Consider the following 22,500-nt stretch of genomic DNA (forward strand, 5'->3'; position numbering starts at 1 on the left):
TAGAAAGTTACCTTGATGTGATTGTAGCCTGCGATACATTATCAGCAAGCTATCCATGCAGAGGTCATGGGACAGAAAGACTCACTGACCAGATTAGGATGCTTGACCTCTTTAGTTTATAATACCATTTTAAAATATATTGTAAGAAGCAAGGAGAAAGAGATGGGTAAGTTAACACACGGGATATGACGGAAGCCTGTGGCAGGACCCACACCACCTGAGTCCCAGGATGGGCAATATTGAGATCTGTGCCACATCAGCTTTCCCCACTTGACGGTGTGGCTGTGAAGACCAGAGATGAGGTTGCAGCAAGGAGACCCACAGCCAGAAGGTGCCTTGGGCCAGTGACACACATTTCCTTTCTCATACTGATGGGAGGCAGGTATGCCTGGTCATAGCTATAGCTTACCAGTTAGCCTGCTAAACAGCTTTGGGTTTTATTTGTGTTCCTTGGGCACGGGATATGTGGGCACGGGTTTCACCAATCAGTGGCTGAATTAAGATGTCAAGAATATTGAGCACTTCCTGTGTATCAGGGAATATTTTGTGCCTCATATATTTGGTGTATAATGAGTGTTTATTTATTTATTAAGGTTTTATTTATTTATTTTAGAGAGATAGAGAGTGCAAGTGGGGGGAGAGGGAGAGAGAATCTCAAGCTGACTAGGTGCTGAACACGGAGCCCAGTGCAAGGCTTGATCTTACGGCCCTGAGGTCATGACCTGAGCCGAAACCAAGAGTTGAGGCTTAACCAACTGAGCCACCCAGGCACCCCAGGTGTATCATGAATATTTAGTGCCCAGTTATACTTATGTTTAACATGCATGGGGTCCACTTATTACCTACTTATTTGAATTTGATACAAACTATGGGTTTCATCCATCCCATTTTTTTTGTCTTCTATAGCAAAATTAAATGTTTTCAAAAAATAAAACAAATGCACATTAGAAGTGGAATCCATCCTAGTGATTCACTAGGATTTTCAAGTAGCCTGGGGTTAATTTAAAGTGTTATGGAACCTGGACTGTATTGCCTGACGGAAGAACCAAGCGGCACCCGGAGATCTTGGAGGATAGGAGGTTTATTTGATGCCGGTGGGCTCAGAGGAGAGTGATCTCCAAAGGTCTGAGCCCCGAGCACAAAAGGGGCAATTTATACACTTCTACTTTTGCATACTTGGCACTTCTGGTGCGTGCACAAAGCGGGGCAGGGAGAAGGGCCTGGATTGGTGTGCGTGGGAAGCAGAGCAGGGAGAAGAACCTGGAAGAGCGCCGAGAAAGGACTGGGACTCTCTTGCTGGCTCGGTCAGCCATCTTAGGACTCAGATTTTCCTTATCAAAAGCAGCATTTTATTTTATTTATTTTTAAAGATTTTATTTATTTGAGAGAGAGAGAGACAGAGACAGCGAGAGAGAACACAAGCGGGGGGGAGAAGAAGAAGCAGTCTCCCTGCTCTGTGGCACTCAATCCCAACACGGTGCTCAATCCCAGGATCTTGGGATCACAACCTGAACCCAAGGCAGACACTTTCCTGACTGAGCCGCCCAGGCACCCCTAAAGCAGCATTTTAAGGTACAGGGCTGTGATGCCGGGTGATAGTAAAAGATGCTTTTTTAGACTTAGGCAGACCTGAGTTCAAATCTTGGGTTCAGCTATTAGTTTTGAGACCATGAGAAACGATCTCTTTGTATGTCCATTTCTTAATATAAAACAGTGATAATAATGTATAAATGACATTAATACAGACAAAACATGGCACAGAGCCTGGTCGCTAGTAGGCACTAATTGGGAACATGATGAGAAAGAGCTCAGGTGCAGGTAACTCACAGGCCTGTTCTGCTACTTCTTGGTTCTCTGACAACAGGTGCACTACCTGACCTCTCTGAGCCTTGGTTTTCTCATTGATCAAATGCAGATAAAACGAATATTACTCTTCATAGGGGTGTTGTAAGATTGAATGAGATAATGTACATAAAACACTATAGGGTTTGGAATAGTAAGTACTAAGTACTTAGTAGCAAGTATTAGTCCTTTAATTATTTCATTAATTTATACCTATACATAATGTCTGATCAAAAATAATGTTTTTGTTTATTGTTATTCCATCAGAAAGCAGGACTTACCCTTTCATTGATCCTAGCTGATTTGATGTTTATCCTATCAAGTCAGTGGAGCCTTGATTCTGCTAAAGTTAGAGCTTAAAAGTGAGGCTGGAGAAGAGATGCGGGCCAGAGCTTCCAGACCTTTATAGGTCATACTAGGATGGTTGGGGTATTTTTCAGTGATAATGACAACAAATTTGCATTTTATACAGATCATTACCAGCATGTGGAGGAAAAATTGGAGAAAAGTAATAATAAAGATGAAGCTAGCATTTTTGAATGATACCCACATCCCACTTTCTGAGGGTTCTGCAAATATTAATTTAATTGGACTTCCTATCAACCCTATGAGACTGAGGCCAGAAGAAGTGTACCTGGCATTGCACAGCCACAAGTGGTAGAGAAGGAATTTGTCTAGACAGCTGGGCTCCAGAGGCACTCAATAAACACTATGGGCAGACTAGAGGTTTCTATTAAAATCAGAGGTATTTATTTTCTGTGGAGGAGGAGTGTTATAGAGGGATTCCTTTTACAGTATCACTGACAGCTGCTCACCCTTCAGTTGCTTAAACACCCCTGATAATGAGGAGTACACGGTGGACAATGCCCATTGTACACTGGACAGTTTTTCTTACCTTCATTATATCTATGCTTTGTCCTTCTACCACTTGTAGTTCTTCCTATTCTCTTAATCAGAAATAGTCCATCACCTGTCATGGACTTTTCAGTAGTTCACAGCTTTTACCGAGATAGGAGCTCGAGCTTGTGCATGCGTATTGCCTGTAAGCATACATACAACCTTGTCTACTAGCACATGTTCTTCTCGTTCACATGAGAAAATTGTATCTGCATTTCATGGTGTTCAGAAAGTAAAGCCATAACCACAGGTACTCTGCCACTTCCATGTGTTTCAAATGCTCTTTCCCCCCATGTAAACTCTTCTTTATCAAATTCCTGTAGCATTTTGTATGTAGATTTCATAATTATCTCTTTCTTACATACGATCTTATTTCTCTTGACTTCATGTGTAATTGTCAGATTAAAAGACCAACAACTATGAATTACAAATGGGCAGGAGTGAAATTCTCTGTTTTTACAGTAGAGAACTGTCCAATGCTTGCTGATCAGTTCTTATGGATCTATTTTGCCACTTTCCTCTATTTGCTAAGTGTCTATTGAGCGAAGATAAAGTTTGGCTCAGTGCAAGTTGTGAGTTACTAGGAAATGTATTTCCTCATCCATTCGTTAATTGTGGCAGTTTCCCTCAGCCTCAGCCTTCCCGTTGGTAAAATGAGAATATTCGTGGCTATGAATAAGATTGAGTCTGCAGGGGGTAGATTGGAAAATCAGGTAAGAGCCCATTTATGAAACGACTTTATAAACTCCAACTTCTATACAAACATTATGTTAATAATTTAGGGTTAATGTTATCAACATTATCATCATTGCTATACATGTACAATGATACTGGAAATGTCAAAGAAGACTTATACTGTCTGCTATTTGATTTCTTGGGGGGGGTGGGTTGAGTCTGTAAAGAGGTACTAGATAATGCTAAATGATTTTACCCTGAGATGTGGAACCATATAACTTAGATTTGGAATTTTAGAGAAGGTAAATCCTAAGGCATTTTTTGGTTTAATCCCCTCATTTGAGACATGAATAAAATGAGACCCAGAGATATCAGGTTGCATCTTCGTAGCCTGTAGCAATTTTGACTCATTCACCCATTCAACTGACATTCCAAGCCTTGAGCACAGAATGCAAGCAAATATATTCACAATGCATTTTATATTGAATTAGATAGTTGGTTTTCTTAGTTATCTTGTATTATTTCTTGAAAATTATAAACTAAATCATAAACCATTAATAGTCATATGTATTTTCAAGGAAAAAATTATTATTTTTCAAGGAAAAAAGTTTATTTTTGAGGCAAAGAATCCTTTGCTACATAATATTTAAAAAATTCAACTGACATTGAATATTGCTCTAAAACAGTTGAATTAATGTAAAAAAATTAAATATGTTAGATCATGTGACTCCTCTGTACAAAACATTTATTCCTACAAACTCAGAATAAAATCTTGAATTCTATAGTGTCCTGATCTGAGCATGATAATTGGGTTAAGCGGTCATTTTATATTTATTTTGCATATAAAATAAAACTGTATTATCACATACATGGCATGATTTCAAAATTGCCTAATTTGATTTTTCATGGAATTCAGCTTGTCTCTAGATTCACTAGCTACGAGACTCCTGGATTCTGTAAATTTTCTTTTTGCTTTTACATTTTTGAGGGTTTTCTTGATAGTAATCTGACCTACATATAGTCCTCTGTCACAAAGTTCAGGTAGAGAGAGAGCTTGGAGCATCTCCAAAGGAATTTGGGGTCTCTGTCCTATCTCTTATATTAGAGATTCTTCTTTTTCTGATTTGGCCTTTCAAAGTCTAACTCTGATTTTCTCTGCATCTTGGCCATTTAGAGTTAAGCAAATCAGATCCAGCTTTGGAAGACACTCTAAATGCTATTGAATATACAAAGGAAGTATTACAGTTCTAAAATTCTATCAAAAGTTACTTGACTAAAGCGCCTGGGTCGCTCAGTTGGTTAAGCGACTGCCTTCCGCTCAGGTCATGATCCTCGAGTCCCGGGATGGAGTCCCACATCAGGCTCCCTGCTCAGCAGGGAGTCTGCTTCTCCCTCTGACCCTCCTCCCTCTCATGCTCTCTGTCTCTCATTCTCTCTCTCGCAAATAAATAAAATCTTAAAAAAAAAAATTTTTAAAAAAAGTTACTTGGCTAAGGTAGGGTAAGAAAGTTGAATAGTTTCAATTGGACAAATGAGCTTTAAAAAGTGGGTATTTTTGTTTCTCTTTCTTTTTACTTGCAAAAGCAAAACACCCTATATGGTACCTTATCACCTTCTCCCTGCTCATGCAAAGGAAATGGAATGCCAGCAGGAAGGGTGGGTCCCATAATACAAAAGACCAAGAAAAGATAGCCTCTGTCATTTCTAGGAAATCTGCATGGCTCTCAGGGCTTCTGTACTTCCTCTTCTCACATTGTGAGTTACAGACACAATGCAGTGTTCATTTCCCTGGATCTCTCCTGCAGAATAATGCATTTCCTATTCCTAATCCTGACTGACAAAGTTCTATTTTCTAGGCAGACCTCTGTGCCTCATCCTCAACTTTCACAACTGCATTTTTACTGACATTCATTTCTCCATTTTCTAGAGTGTTAAAATTTCATTTACAAAGTCTGAATAGAGGGTAGTTTCTGAGCCTTGTTAACAAACACAGTGTGAGATGGGACAGGGAAGAATTAATGAAAGACAAGGATTAATAGCATTTTCTTAAAAAAGAATCTGAAATCTCAGTTGCCTTTCATATCAAAGGGCAAATTTGAAGCTTTGATGTTGAAAACTATCAAAGGCAAGTTTTTCTAGTTTTTAGAGGTAGCTGGTTTTGACCTATTTCCAAAGTATTTTGCAGAGCTGGAATTGTGCAATTGAGTTGCAGTGTGTTAGGAGACACAATGATGAAATGTTACTGAGGCAAAGAAAGAAGATTGTGAAGATACTACCAAATGTAAAAGCAAAAAGAAAATTTACAGAATCCAGGAGTCTCGTAGCTAGTGAATCTGTATTCAATTTATATTCATACAGTAAAATATGCCACTTTCCATATAGTGGAAAACCTTTTTAGAGTAGTGTGATAGATGTTCTGCACAACTCAGGAACACTCTTTTATCCTTCTTGTCTGGTTGAATAATGTGAAGAATAGACATGTGCAAATAATGCTAGGAAATGTTTAATAATGTGCAAGTGCAAACTTTCCCTGTCTTTGATATTTCCATGTTATGCAAACTTCAAGTCCATTGACTTTGCAGATTTCAATGTGGTGGGGCCAGAATTACACTTTGGTTTTGAGGTCTAGTTGATTCAACTGTGGTACATCCTTCCAATGGAATGCTGTGTACTGAGCAGTCTTGGTATTGATATGGAAAGGAATAAAGAATATCCTGTTGAAAGGAAAGAGCCAGTTGCAGAACAGAGTATACATTGCATTTTTTGTAGGGTAAGGGAAAATAAGATTATAATATCTGTATCTGTATATGCATAAGAAAACACTGGAAGCATATAAAATAAAGTAATAAAAGATGTTACCTATAAGGAGAGAGGCAGGGGCAGAGGAAGATAGGAACATGGGAAGGACTGAGATGTCTCAATGACTGTCTTTTTATACAGTTTGATTTTTGAAATGAGAATGTATTGCCTACATAAAAATATTAAAATGTAAACATAATATAGTCATTACGTATGTACTGAAAATGTTCTACCTTCAAGGAATAGTTGAAATAGCTTTTTATTATCCCAAATTTGTTCATTAATTTAAAAGTAACTTATTGATAAATTTATCATCTAAAATTAAATAATTATCATTATATCCCTAAAATTTCTTTTTTTTAAAAAGATTTTTATTTATTTATTTGACAAAGAGAGACACAGTGAGAGAGGGAACACAAGCAGGGGGAGTAGGGGAGGGAGAAGCAGGCTTCCCACGGAGCAAGGAGCCCCATGTGGGGCGCGATCCCAGGATCCTGGGATCATGACCTGAGCCGAAAGCAGATGCTTAATGACTGAGCCACCCAGGCGTCCCATCCCTAAAATTTCTTTATAAAATTTCATTTATTGTCCCCACAATCAATGCTAGGTTTTGTCTAAGGAGAAAGAAACTGAGGCTTTTATTTATGTATCTTTAATGTATAAAAACTGCTTAAAGTGCTACATTAAAGTTTCAAGTGGAACTAGTTTTTCTCAACACTGTTCCAAACCAGTTTGAGTGAGATTGAATCAAACTTATTTTGAATTCAGTTCAATCCAACAAATATTTGTTGACTACCTATATGTTCTGTATTATTCTAGGCACTTATAATACATCAGAAAATAACAATGATCCCTGTTCATGTAGAAACTAAATTCTAGCTGGGATGGGAGTGAAGCAGAAGATAAACATAACAAATAGGTAAATTATATAGTGTTTTTATTAAGTACTGTTAAAAATGAACTTTTAAAGTTAAAGATAAAATCATGGATTTTATGCAGATATAAAATGAGCACTTGTCAAAGATATTTTAACTCACTAATTATGGAGGGAAGCAGTAAGATGTTATAACTTGTTCAAAGAAGAAATAAATCACATGCCTGTGTTTAGCAAAATGAATACTGAAATAAATTTATAAATACATGCAACAATTCAGTATTCATAAGGCAATGATCAATCACATTCCACTGAACACAACTAGTTTTCATTTCTATGCACAAAAACCATTTGCATCTAGTTTTCTGTTGCATTTCTACCAACAGGAATCATTTGCATTACTGTCAGCTTTCTATTGCATTTCGATGGATAAGAATGATTTGCATTATTGTCAGTATTCTACAGTATGTGGAGGTATAACATAAAATCGCTGGAACTTCTGGAAGTAAGAGGACTTTATCTTTCCAGTGATAAGAAAAATGAAGTATCAGGTGCACCACATTTATTTATTTATTTATTTAGGATTATCTCAGAGAGAGAGAGAGAATGGGGGGGAGGGGCAGAGGGACAGGGACAGGGGAAGCACATTCCCCACTGAGCGGGGAGCCTGACGTGGGGATCTATCCCATAACCCTAAGCCAAAACCAAGAGTGGGACTCTCAACCAACTGAGCCACTCAGGCGCCCCCATGTGCACCACATTTAAAAGAGAGTGATTTTTTGTGGCTCTGGAAATGTGGTTTTGAATCTTATTGCTATAAAGATAAACAATATTTATAATACTCTATAGCTAATAGTACAGAAACCAGGACCCATTACACATTTTTTTTTTTTTTTTTTTTTTTACTGGGTTGAGTGTTTTATGAGATTTGTTTTTGTCTACTTATTTTTTAATCAAAAGCTTGGGACTGGAATGTTCAGTAAAACTTAAAATGCTACTTAATTCTCACTGCCTATTTGCTTTGCCAATTTATTCATGAAAGTTTTTTTCATGTCTCAGATGCTGGGAACTTAGTGCTGGAAACATCAAGTGGATTTACCAAGCCCCAATCTTAGCAGCTATTGGGGTAAGTGTTAAAACCCTGTGTCATGGAAAGAAAGAAAAAGGATGCATAATTAAACTGCTGCTAAAACCAAGAGAAAGTGTGCCTCTCACTTTGTTCTACAAAGGTTTTAGGTGACTCATATTACAGCAATAGCTGTTAGGAGAGTCTGGGCTGGGGATCATATCCATATTCATGGCTGACACTGAGATCCATGCAGAAAGCACATACCCTCCCTTTAATGAGCTAGCACATGGGTTCAGTTCTGGGGCTTCAGAATATCTGTGAACATTTACATGTTCAAGCAGCTGGAAGGTCCTAAAACTCTTCCCCCTTTACATCCATTATGTTAGAGCTCCACTTCAACGTTCTGATCACTTGGTAGTAGGTCAGGAGGAGGAAGCAAATAACCAGAGAACAGGGGAATTACTAAGAGAGTGAAAAATGATAGTATGATTCATTATAAAGCATTGACCAAAGCTCTTACTTGGCATGCCGTCTCCAAGGAGTTAAGATGATTCCATATGGAAACATATCCCGCAGAATCCTGTCTGATAGGTCATGGGAAAAAGACTGGAGTAAACAATGCGAGGACCTTTTATGTCTGTAGTATTTTACCTACATATTACATGTGTATTGTGAAAGAAAACAAAGTTACACTTCTTTGTGTCTGACACAACCCCCAAAATGTTTATTCTGACTTCCCTTGAAGATTTTATCTCATTAGCTTCTCCATGATTTAATGAAGAAATTATACTTGTATTAATTCAAGATTATAAACATCTTAAAAAGAGGACTTATGTTCCCATATTAACTGTTAAATCCCTTGTAAGTAATGCAGCAGCACAATTTTTAACTAAAATTTTTTTTGGTCTTTGTTTTCCACTTTCTCACATTTCTCATTTTGTTTTCTGTAGCTTAATGCATCACCGGGTTTGTCATTATGTTGCCATGCTTGATGGCAGAGGGACAGCTATTAATGGGACTGAGGTTTTGTAGGATCTATCCATAATCAGAGAAAAGCTTATTTATCTCATAGGAAAAATGCAGAAAGAGAAATAGAGAAGCTTGAAAAGGACTCTTCATTTCAAAAGCCCATTAAGTAAATGTTTATAGGGGGAAATAAAATGTGGAACACTTTCAGAGAATCCAGTTTGTATCCTTGTTAAAACAGCCTGTTAGCGGGGCGCCTGGGTGGCTCAGTCATTAAGCGTCTGCCTTCGGCTCAGGTCATGATCCCAGGGTCCTGGGATCGAGCCCCACATCGGGCTCCCTGCTCATGGGAAGCCTGCTTCTCCCTCTCCCACTCCCCCTGCTTGTGTTCCTTCTTTCGCTGTGTCTCTCTCTGTCAAATAAATAAATAAAATCTTAAAAAAAAAAACCCAAAACCAACCAAACAAAAAACAGCCTGTTAGCAAATTAGACCCCATTTCAATGTCCTAGGAGAAGCTGGAAATGGACAGTAGATAAATGAATGAATGACTTAAATTTATAAACTCTTATCATTTTAATTTTAATGAAGTACTGCTATTTTAGTCTAGAGATAAACCATCCCATTAAACCATCTATTGATAAACTATATCCCTGGGGAACATCAGTGAACTTAAAGTTACAAATTAACTTTATACAGTAGTGTCTGGTGTTTACTACTCTGATTTCCCTTTTATCCATTGATATTTTATCCTCGTCTGTGCTTCCCAGCCTTTAATTTTTTTTCCTCCTAGTTCCTCCACTGTGTTTGCTTGTTCATCGCTTACCATCTTCTTTTTAAGGGGATAACTCAGGTCTTACTACTTTTTTGTGTCCTCAGTGCCATGTACTGGAATCGTGAAATAAGAGATAATTATTATATGAAAATGTAGGCAAATTTAAGAACATTAAGTTTGAGTTTTCATTTGATGAAAAGAAAAGACATATTAAAACTCCAAGAGATCCTTGCAAAATTAAGAATTGAAGCAAAGGATCAGGTCATGATCCCAGGGTCCTGGGATCGAGTCCCACATTGGGCTCGAGTCCCACATCGGGCTCCTTGCTCAGCAAGGAACCTGCTCCTCCCTCTGCCTGCCTCTGTCTCTCTCTCTCTGATAAATAAATAAAATCTTAAAAAAAAAGAATTGAAACAAAGGACAGTGGACAAAAGTAAAGCATAGGACGTCCTCCATTGAAACAGTTGATTTTTAACTAAAGCTTTGTTTTTTGTTTGCAGATCTTAGTTACTCACATGAGAAGTTTACTTGCTGAGGTTTCTAAATTGCAAAGAAAAACAGTAAAGTTTGGTGATTATAGAGGTTCTAGAAGATTCCCTGTTGGGGAAAGGGGAAAGAGAGCTAGAAATGATGGTATACTCAATGCATATGCATTTTAAAGAAAACTTAGATGGAAGCCATTTTCATCTTCTTGAGTTAAATGATGACACCTCCAAAGCAAGAATTCTTAAGTGTTTTTCCAATATCACAACATCCACTTAATTTCAAAAATCATAGTCATGATCTCAGGGTTGTGAGATCGAGCCCTCTGGGGCTCTGTGCTCAGTGGGGAGTCTGCTTGAGATTCTCTCCCTCTCCCCCTCCCCCCATGCATGCTCCCTCTCTTTCTAAAATAAATAAATAAAATATTTTTTAAAAAATCAGAGAAGATTCAAGAGCACCTTTCTGTTCACTGAGTACCTTTTTGTTTTAGTATAACAATTCAGTCATCACAGTTCCCTTTAAGATTCCCTCACTTTACTGTAGAACTAGTGTGTAAAGGAAGAGATGTGCCCCAAAACCCATCCTAGTGTTTTGAGTGAGGTGCTCCTTCCTCTCAGCTGTTCAGTGTCCTGAAGCCAGGAAGGATGATGCAAATAAAAACAACAAACACTGCATAGTGCCCTGCAGTGGGCACTGTTCTTAGTGCTTTATTTACATAGATTTATCTAATCTTCTAAATGAAGAAACTGCTCAAGATCACAGAGCTAGTGAATGGTGGAGTGGTATTCTAACTTCGGGGTCAGTGTCCCTACCCAGTGAACTCCCTGCACATACAATAAAATCCAACATCCCCAATGGTCTAGGGAAGACCCTGTCACTCATGCCTACACCCTTTACATGCAATACCTCAGCCACGTTGTTTTTCTTTCAGTTCCTTGAACCTGTCCACCTCTGCCTCCTCAGGGCTATTCCATATTCTGTGCTGTACCCTCGGAAGCCTGGGATGAGCTTCCTTCTATTCCTCACTTTAAATGCAACTTTTTCATGTGGTCTCCTTGATGCCTCCAATCTAAATTAGGTCACCTGTTATAACCCAAAGAGCAAGATGAGGTTTTTCCTTCTCAAGATCATCACAATGTATAAAACTTCTGATTGCTGAATGTCCATCTTGTGCACTAAGCTGTAAGGTTTATGTGAACAAGAACCATATTTTTCCTAAACTTCTATATTTCTAGTGCCTAGCAAGCTTCCTGGCACATAGTGGCCACTCAATAAATACTTGTTGAAAAAATAAAGCCGGCATATAAAGTAGATGCCCTGGGGAACTGGCAAGAGGGAAGAGGTGAAATAAGAGCACAAAGCAAAGTTTGGTATGATTACAGAACCTCTGAGTCCATTTCATGCAATCTTTTCATTTCCTGCTAAGCACAGAGCCCAATGCAGGGCTCGATCTCACGACCCTGAGATCATGACCTGAGCCAAAATCAAAGAGTTGGACGTTTACCCAACTGAGCCACCTAGGCACTCCACCAAAACTTTTAAATATAAGTTGGATCCCTCACTTAATTCTGGCTTTGGATATTAGAATAACAGAAATTCTATTAATTGGAATTTGGTGTATCTGGGAGTAAAATCTGATAAAATGTGATCAGAATTTCTAAGCAATATAGGAAAGAGTTTATAGAGGATAAGCATTTACAGGTTCTAATTTGAAGAAGTTCTATCAAGAGAATTGAATTTTAGAGATAATCACAGACTTCAGTATAAATTTAGAAGGAATCACTTGATTTTGGAATCATAGAATCTAAAATTATTGCACTGTTATCTGTGTTTTGTTCATATGTGTTAAAACTATGTTTAAGAGAACTAGAGTCATAAAATAGTAATTTTTGTTCTGAAAATACATATCTGCAAATATAACAATTTGTTATTCACCTGTAACATGTTGATGTTGATTTGAAGATGATTTTTAAAAATTCTTCTATAGGGTTTGAAGAGTGCATATCTCATTCAATCAATTATCCATTCACTCATTTAACAAATCTTGATTAAATACCAAGAACATTGCAGGTGCTGTGTGAGGCAATGGCCATGATACAGTCAGGAGATAGACACCAATTCTCCTGAAGCTTAAGCAGAGTGGGTGAGGCAAACCCTTACACGTGACAAGTGCTGTGGTGGGGCTGGAACAATTTCTGAGAAAAGCTGACATTCAGCCTGAAACCTAGGAATGAGCTAACCTAGTAAGGAAGGGAGAGCGGAGAGAGTGGAAGAATGATCCAGGGAAAGGGGACTCTAGGAACAAAGTCTCTGAAATAGCCTGAGGGGCCAGAGGTTTCAAGGCTGAAATTTGGAGTTCTTTGTTTCAATTCATCTGTGGTTCCCTTTGAATACATCTTTAAACTTTTAATTGAGAAAGTATCTAATGTTTATATTTGCATTGTTTAAAAACCATATTTGCATAAAATTTGTTCGATGTCTGACTGGTTTTAATGCTTATGGGTGGTCATTTTATTCACCTCTCAGTTTCTTACTTCTTCGTTTTATCTGTACTTTGCCTGAAGTAGACCTTTAAGCAAAATTTTAGAGGAAGTTCACATGAGAGATACAAGGACTCTCTAAATAATTTTCTCTTAGAATTATTTCTATATCTTTTTTTTTTTTAAGATTTTATTTATTTATTTGACAGAGAGAGACGCAGCGAGAGAAGGAACGCAAGCAGGGGGAGTGGGAGAGGGAGAAGCAGGCTTCCTGCGGAGCAGGGAGCCTGATGCAGGGCTTGATCCAGGACCCAGGGATCATGACCTGAGCCGAAGGCAGTCGCTTAACGACTGAGCCACCCAGGTGCCCCTTTCTACATCTTTTAAAATGAAATTTAAAAAATCTCACTAGAAGTTTCCACTTGGTCTTGTTCTTTTTTCACTCCATTTGCCCAGTGTATAATGTCATTTATACAGGCTCAGATGTTCCTTTAGCACAGGAATTTTCTTCTCTTACATTCTTACTGATTCGTTCAATTTATCATAATCTTTTCTACAGAGAGAGAAATAAATCTGCATGATGACTCTCAATTCCATGTCATCCATGTAATCATCTCTCCCCTCGTCATATGTGTCTTTGTTCCTTATCCCCCCATTTGGGAAGAGTCTTCAGTGGTCTTCCACATTGCTGAATGTGTTCTCCTGCTTTGTTAGATCTACTGGTTGCTATTTCTAATATTGATTTTAAAACTTGATCATATTTTAGATTCTTTACAATCTTTTCTTAATCCATCCTGCTCTTTAAGAAATTTCTGTCTCGGGCGCCCGGGTGGCTCAGTCGTTAAGCGTCTGCCTTCGGCTCAGGTCATGATCCCAGGGTCCTGGGATCGAACCCCACGTCGGGCTCCCTGCTCATGGGAAGCCTGCTTCTCCCTCTCCCACTCCCCCTGCTTGTGTTCCCTCTCTCACGTCTCTCTCTCTGTGTCAAATAAATAAATAAAATCTTTAAAAATAAAAAAGAAATTTCTGTCTCCATCTCAATCTACTATAACTCAACTCTCTTTTATGGGCAGCATGGTGCTGTGGTTGAGTCCCCGCTGTGTATCATCCAGGCTGCATGGGCCTCAGAGCTCTGCCACTTACTGGCTATGTGACCAGGAATAATTAGTGGAAGCTGTTACTCAGGTTCCTAACCCACAAAATGGGGGCGATGATGTGCCTATCTCATTGAACTGTTGTGAAGACTAAGAATCAATTCATGTCATACACTTAGAATAGTGAATAAGTAGTCGGTAACTTAGTTCCTAATTAACCTTTATTCTATACTTCCCTAAATTATTCAGGGTAATTATTTGGAATTTTACCCAACTGGGGTTGGAGCTATCAGTATGTGCGTGCGTACACGGGTATATTTTGTTAACTGATCTTTTAAGGCAGCAAGGGTTTTTTTTTTTTTTTTAAAGATTTATTTATTTATTTGACAGAGAGGGAGAGAGACAGCAGGGGGAGCGGCAGAGGGAGAAGCAGACTCCCCACTGAGCAGGGAGCCCAACTTGGGGCTCCATCCCAGGACCCCGAGATTATGACCTGAGCTGAAGGCAGACCCTTAACCGACTGAGCCACCCAGGCGCCCCTAAGGCAGCAAGTTTTACCCAATCTTAGTTTTTATTAATTCTTTCCATAATCCATTTCACTGTCCTTAAATGCATCTTCTTAGTTATTAAACTGATGTATTGGATGTGTGTATCTTCTTTAGTCAAATTTCTGCCAGTTTTCAGTATTTATTTAGTGCCGTCTACTGGCCTGAGAACAGAGTTCCTGGTCATGGGCTTTTTAATAGGAATAGAGTTCAGGGTTGGCCCATCTGAAGCCATCTCTAATTCTTCCTTTTCCAGGGATAGGAACTGACCAGTGACACCCCCAGCCGGCACTGCTCCCATGGCACTGCCAGCCTCAGTGCCTACCCTTTTGTCCCTTGCACAGTAATTACACAGCATCGCTTTCCACCATTTCATCCCAGCTGCACTGTATTGCTGGGGGCTGTGGTCATAGGGAGAGTGGAATTAACGGGGCATGGCGTAAGTGGCCATTCAGAAAGAAGCACTCACGTGACATCTGTGAGCAGCTCTCACCCTCTTAGTGAAAAATATTTTGCGTCTTGAGCCAGGTGTTGCAGTGGGTGAGGATGAATGGAGATCCTCAGCTCTCATGTTTTGCATCTTTTTATCCTCCTGAAGAGAAGGTGTAAGGTGGTGGTTAAGAATTCGCGGTACAGACCCACATAGCCATGGTTCAGATTCCCCTAATAGCTGGGTAGCATAGGTCAAATCACTTGATCTCTTTGAGTTGGCGTTTCTTCACCCATAATAAAGGGACATAAAAATGCTTCTCCCATATTCGTGTGAGTTAAACTTGAGTGCTCAATAAGTGGCAGCTCTTACTAGCCTGAAGAATCCTTCTTCCACCAGCTCACAGCACACCTCTGTCCTTCCTCCCACGTTTGGGATTCATGACTCAGCCCCTGGTTCCTATAGAAAGCTGTAAAATTAGTGAGAGGTGAGAGGTTCCTACAGCATAGTCAGTGGTAGGATGGCAAAGAAGGTGGCAGGGGGTTAAGGGCTGATCCAGTTGATCATCTGTATCAGGGAGTGGGGCACATGAATTACCCCAAATTCTCTAAATTCCAGAAATGGTTGAAAACACTACAAGATGATTTATTTCCAAGAATACAGATCTTGATGGTTCTTCTCTTCCTGCTATTACTCTCCCACTGACACAAACCTACTCTTGACAATCCTCTTTTCCATTATTCCTAAGTAGTAGCATTTTCTGGACTGCAGACATCTTCCTGAATAAAGGGACTCTAGTGGTTCAGGCTTCTACTTCCTCATGACCCTGGATCTGGAGATCTTTTCTTTTTCTTCATTTTTGATCCCTTCACTTCCCTTGAGGGCCTCAGACATAAAAGGGCTTATCTTACCAACACCTTCTCCCCATTTTTAAAACCAGAACTTGATTGTCTCTGGGGGTGCACACACCTGTAATATTTCAAATTCAATCTAATTGCTTGCACTGGGGGCCTTTTCCCATACAACATCTTGTTTGTGTGTGTATATATCTGAGAAGTGTTTAAAAAAATTTTTTTTAATTGAAGTATAATTAACATACAGTGTTAATATTAGTTTCAGGTGTACAACATAATGGTTTAACAATTCTTATGTTACTCAGTGCTCATCAAGATAAGTGTGTTCTTAATCCCCTTTCACCCATCTCCTCCCACCACTTGCTTTTTCAAAAAAAACCTTATACTTCACCCAATACTTTTCATATGTCATAAGAGAGACAGTGTCCCCCAAACAACTCTATTATTCCTCTCCCTAAAATACATACAGAAGCTGGGAGTTCATTTCAAAAAGGGGAGTTGGTTATATTTATATAATAAGTATTATCCTTTATCCTGTCAGTCTGCCACAGGACTTTATCTGAACTTTGGTTTGGAAATTCCCCATGGATTCTGGCAGATCATCCCTTGGTATTTCTAGTTTCCAGTGCTGTTGAAACTTTTTATCTCTATGTTTTCATGAGGGCAACTCAAGAATCACTAGCTGTCCAATACCTTATCTCAGAGCCCCTCATTCACATTTGTGGAATAGGTAATTTTCAGTTTTTGAATACAAAGAAGTTCAATTTATATAAATTTTTATAAAGGTCTTGAAGGCTACCTTAATAATGCTTTGTAATATTACCTTCTCTTTCAGCTCAATTTTATTCTGTTTCTGAATACCGTTAGAGTTCTGGCTACCAAAATCTGGGAGACCAATGCAGTTGGGCATGACACAAGAAAACAGTACAGGTAATTGCAGGACAGGCACCCACCAGAGGAAATATTTGGGTTACTATTTAGAGTAAAGAACAGATATTGATTGATCTGAAATGTCTCTGAGAGAGAAATCTATGAATATGACTTTTCATTTGGTTTAATTGTGCAATTTACCAGAAAAGTATATGTATTTTAGGAAAATATAAATAACGCAAAACCTTTAATGTGCTTAAATTTTAAGTATTAGTTAATATAATTTTTTTATCTGTTATTAGCATATTGGAATTTTCCCATAAACTGTGTGACTTCCTAGAAAATCTCTTGTTGATGATCTTGGCAGACAATTTTATCTGCATTCTTAAAATAATATCTTCATAACTGAAAATATCAAGAAAGTGAGTTTGCTGTATTGTTTCCAATCTGTCCATCAGACTGGCCCCTACCGAATATAAATTTTTAAGAGCTTTCCAAGGTACTGATTGAGTGAGGTCCATTATTCAGTCTTCCAAGAAGAAAAGGGCAAATTGAGAGTTTTTGATCATTATTGAACTATCTTAAGGGTGTGCCAACTTTTTCCAGCGATCATTTTGGGAGTTCTGGATAATAGCAGCCTCTACCTAACTGGATATACACATCCATTAGTCTGGTGGATTTAGATTGATCTTTATAATCCCAAGGCAATAACTATTTCTTTTTGTCTTGCATTGTTATGAAATGCTATCTGAGACACAGAAAGGAAGAAACCATAGTCAGCATTTTGGTCCTGTGTCACAAATGTTCTCGAGACCCTCTGTTGAGTCATTTCCCTCTACTGTTTAGGCAACATTCTCTGTCAGGCAGAAAAGATGATGGGTATGGACTGGAGTCTGGAATAGGATGCACAGTATGAACAAACCAGCAGCTGTAGGCTCCAGTCATTTGTAAAGTGCTGCAAGCAGTCATGTTATAAAGTAAATCGTGCTTAAGAGTTTCCAGTGAAGGGCCATGCTATACTCATAGCCTGTCTCATGTTGCATCCCACTGATGAAGACAAAGGCCAAAGGATGAAGAACAATGGGAAATATAAATAGCTTTCCATTCTTCTCTGTAAAGTGGAACAGCACAAAGGTTTTTGGAAGCTGTTTATTTCTCTAGCCCTGCATAAAAGCTCCTTATTTCTCTAGTTCTGAATGATGTGAACTTGTACTTTCAGTTAAAAGTTGCCCAAGAGATTTGAGAAACTCTGGAGAGAACAAAGGGTGAATTATCTTAAAAAATAGACTAGACAATATTTTGAGTTCATTCATAGGAGATTATTTCTCAAAAGAGTGGAAGAGAAACATTTATCAAGGATTAAAATAATCTACGATTCCTAATTCAGAATAAATTTTAAATAATCTGGGGCCTGGAAGTTTTTAAATTTGGGAGCCATTAATCTGAACAGGGTCTAGACTAATAGTCATGGAAAGTATTTTCCAGTCAAATGCATTTATTTTTTAAATAGCTGAAACGGTATTCTTACTAATGTCCGAAGTTAAGCTACAGATAAAACTATGGTGAGGAATAACTCTCTTTCTTTTTGGAGAGAAAAATGTGGGTACTTACTTGGCAGTGATTTGGGAATTCAATTCAGTATTTAGTTTCTGAGGCCTTAGATTACCAAATTTAAATACCTTCTCACTGGGCGCCTGGATGGCTCAGTCGGTTAAGCGACTGCCTTCGGCTCAGGTCATGATCCTGGAGTCCCTGGATCGAGTCCCGCATCTGGCTCCCTGCTCGGCAGGGAGTCTGCTTCTCCCTCTGACCCTCCCCCCTCTCATGCTCTCTGTCTCTCATTCTCTCTGTCTCAAATAAAAAAAAAAAAAAAAAAAAAAAATTAAAAAAAAATTAAATACCTTCTCACTTTGTAAATAGACCTAGAAAAATGTAATTTGTGTCTTTGTCCCGGTGAAATTCTATCTATGAGGTTCAGTTTACACCGACTCACTTTTTTGTACCTCTAAACTTATATTTCATTTGGTTATTACCTTTGTCAAACAAATGTTCAAATTCAAATATTCTTGCTAACAACGAAAAAATATATGTATATTATATTTATATTTCCAAATGGTGGCATCTAAAACAGTTTTTAAACACATTCTCATGCATATAACTCTCTGAAAGACTGAAAACATCTTTCAAAGCTGAGATAGTCTCTCCCGGTGAGCATGCACACATACACAAAGAAAGACTTTAGAAAAGTACATGGTATCCCTTCACTGATATAGTGGTTTGAAACTGAAATGAATTGCCTTCAACTCAGGTCATGATCTCAAGGTCCTGGGATCAAGCCCTATGTCAGGCTCCCTGCTCAGCAGGGAGTCTGCTTCTTCCTCTCCCTCTGCTCCTCCCCACTGTTCTGGCTCTCTCTTGCTCTCTCACTCAAATAAATAAATAAAGTCTTTTAAAAAAAGACTGAAATGAATTAATACGATCAGCTTTTAAGAAATTGTTTATTTTGAGATAACTGCAGAGTTATATGCAGTTATAAAAGTAATACAGAGATAAAATAAAACATACAAGTAATACAGAGTTGTAAAAATAATACATATATATGTAATATATAAAATATATACCCTTTACCCAGTTTCCCTCGAAAGTGACATTCTACATAACTGTAGTTCACATCAGTAATTTTAAGACAAAAAGGATTTTTAAACACACAGAGATTGTGTAGAAAATTAAATAATCTATCAGATTTAACAACAGGACTAATGCATTATTTTGTCTTTTAAATTACAACCCAGTCCCCTTGCAAAGTAAGAGAAGATTGCCAGGACTGGAAGAACATGAGATATGAAAAATGCAAAATTCAGTGGAAAAGAACACTTGAGTATTTTGGCTAATTTGACTTTCCATTCAGTATTAGACAAAAATTATATTTATTATTTTTTATTTTTGGAATAAATTCAACCAGTGTTTGTTATGCAATATCATAGTAAAGAGGACAGATTTTAAGGTTGAACTGTCTACTAATTGTCTAGCTTTGGGTGAATACTTTCCTTTCCTGAGCCTCTATCCTCATCTGGACGTAGGAAAATAATGGCTCTCTCACATGGTTGGCAGAATAAAAGGAGGCAACCAGTATAGGATGTGACAGGGGCATGATAGCCAACAGCTTCACTGACTGAGTGCCCTTCTTGTGCCATGCAAGAGATTCAAAGTTAAGAAGACATGGTTTCTGCCTGCGAAGAAAATTTGAGAGAGAGAGTGAGAGAGATACTGATTTAATTAAAGTGAGGACAATGTCAGTAGAGAAGCACTTACAAAGTGTTACGTGTATAGAAGAAAGGGAAAGAGTAATTCAAGCTCAAGAGGGATTGAAAAAGGCTCAGGGGAAATATTACTTTTTTAAAAAGCTAAGTTGACTCTTAAAAGTAGCGATTTCCCAGCACTTTTCACCTGGGGAGAGAGAGATTGCAAGAATTGGGTATCTATTTTCTAAGTAGGACGCTGAGTCTCACACACCGTTTGATTCCTTTATATTCCTCCCATGGCTTTGCCCTTGGACGCAGAGCCACCACCATGTCTCCAGCAAGCCAGAAGGCCACTTTCAGCTGGTACACCCCTGATCATCTCATCAGACAGCTGTGCCTTTTCAGAGAGCCGGGCTGCAAAGATGTACAGTGTGCATGAGTGACCAGATGGACGCTGAGCAAATCAGTGCCCAGGATGGCTGCATGATTCGATGTGAATGGAAAAATCCATCTTTATGAGTGAACTGACAGACAGATGACCCATGTATCCATTGGCCCAGCATATGCCACTACTTCAACTTCTTCACTGTCATTGAAGGATACATTTTAAAAGAGGATGTAATCGTAACTCTTACACAAATATAAATGAACACACCTCAAAGATTTTATTTCATTCATTAATGAAGGAACTGGTAAGGCATTACACATGCTTAAAAGAGAATTATGAATGCTAAAATGAATTTACAAATGGATGCAAATTAGCAAATTGTTAACATCCACAGGGTATAATTAGTGGCATTCCATTGGACATAATTTGCATTTCTATGGACAGAAATGATTTGCACTGCTGTGGTAGGCAGATTTCTAAGATGCAACCTCCAAGATTACTACCTTCCTGGTGTACATGCCCTATATAATCCTCATCCCCCACATACCTTTTGAGCAAGACCTATGATGGGATAGTCTCTCCCTTGATTAGGTTACGTTATATTGGAAAGGTGATGGGGTAGTCACTCCTGTGACAGGCAGCCTGGAGAGAGATCCTCCTGCGGGCTTTGAAGAAGTAATCTGACATGTTGTGAAGGTCTGTGATTAAGACCTGAGGGACCTATGGCTAGGACCTCTCTGAAACTGAGAGAGACTAAATGGATATTGGTTTAAGCCACTAACTGTGGTAATTTGTTTCATAGCAATAGAAAATGAATTCAATTACTATCTGGTTTTCTACAAATTAACTTCTATCTCTACAGAGTTGTAAAAGAGCCTAATCATAGATAAAGAGAGGGAGAAAACCCAGATGGCTGAGCTAGCATGATTCCCACTAAATTTAATCTGACAGCTTTTTCTTACTCTGCATTGATCTAAACTGTCCCTAAACTTTTACATTTGTGATCATTTCACAATGTGTTGTATTCTTTCTCCCTCTCTCCCCTTCCTCCCTCACTCCCTTCCTCCCTCCCTCCCTTTCTTCTTTCTTTCTTTCTTTGTTTCTTTCTTCTTTCTTTTCTTTCTTTCTTTTTCTTTCTCCTTCCTCCCTTCCCTCCTCCCTCCTTCTCTCTCTTTCCCTTTCTCTCTTTCTCTTTCTTTCCTTTTCTTTCTTTTCTTTCTTTCTTCTTTCTTTCTTTCTTTCTTTCTTTCTTTCTTTCTTTCTTTCTTTCTTTCTTTCTTTCTTTCTCCTTCCTCCCTCCTTCTCTCTCTTTCCCTTTCTTTCTTTTTTTTCTTTCTTTCTTTCTTTCTTTCTTTCTTTCTTTCTTTCTTTCTTTCTTTCTTTCTTTCTTTCTTTCTTTTAACCTAGTTTTTGGCTCCTAGTCACACACAATAGGAACAATCAAAGTTAGCTTGATTTTGAGAATAGTCCCCAGGGGGATTTATCCATTCATCTTAAAGGAGGAAAGAGAAAAGAAATTTTCTTTTCAGAGTGCTGTTAACCAAGACTTCTAAAGTTCTGCAAGTGTAGTTAATGCTGTCCCCCTTTATCTGATTAGACTGAATTACAGTATCATGAAGGTACTCACAGTGTCTTGCTCATATATGCAGTGATGGGAAGAGGGTAGCCACTAGTCAGAATTCAAGAGGACAAGCGTATCCCAAGGAGCCTCTGGAAGTTGAAAGGATGAGTTAGGTCAGAGAAATCCATTGTCTTATCAGGGATGCTGCCTTGAATGAAACAGACTTAAGGTCGAATTTTCAAATTAAGTAGACTATAGTTGAGTCAAGGTAGGAGGTGTGGGACTAGAGCAGCATAGGAGAAAGCCCATAGGCCACCAGGGAAACTATGGGTGTGGGGCAGAGCAGATGGCTCTGAGCCAAGAGGAGCAGATGGTCAGGGCACTACTGAGAGATACAAGAGGCAGAGGAGAATGAGATGGGGTAGGTGTGCAACTCCAAATGCCTAAATTAGGCATTTCAATATGATTCTGTGGGACACCCAGCTCCTGCAGGAGCTGGGAAGATGGTTATAATAGGAAAATGGATGTGTCTGGAAGATGATCCTCCCTAGGAAAGCGTTAGACTGAGAGCTCTTATAAACTTCTAGGCCCTGTTCCCTCATTTTAGAAAAAAGAAAACTGAATTACAATCACTCAGGGAGTCACTGGCAAATCTAGA

At 38.6% G+C, this 22,500-nt stretch overlaps 1 protein-coding gene across 1 annotated transcript in view; it reads left to right on the forward strand.

Annotated features, from left to right (window-relative positions):
• Positions 1-22,500, forward strand: part of PTH2R (parathyroid hormone 2 receptor) — a 52,661-nt gene that overhangs the window by 24,373 nt on the left and 5,788 nt on the right. Inside the window, exons 6-7 of the mRNA XM_045867353.2 lie at positions 8,147-8,213; positions 16,617-16,711. Coding sequence (XP_045723309.1) covers positions 8,147-8,213; positions 16,617-16,711 — 162 coding nt within the window. The remainder of the gene's footprint in view (positions 1-8,146; positions 8,214-16,616; positions 16,712-22,500) is intronic.

The sequence above is a fragment of the Mirounga angustirostris genome, unplaced genomic scaffold, assembly GCF_029215605.1.
Source record: "Mirounga angustirostris isolate CCGP_5_RB_7025 unplaced genomic scaffold, mMirAng1.0.hap1 SCAF_3, whole genome shotgun sequence".
Lineage (NCBI taxonomy): Eukaryota > Metazoa > Chordata > Mammalia > Carnivora > Phocidae > Mirounga > Mirounga angustirostris.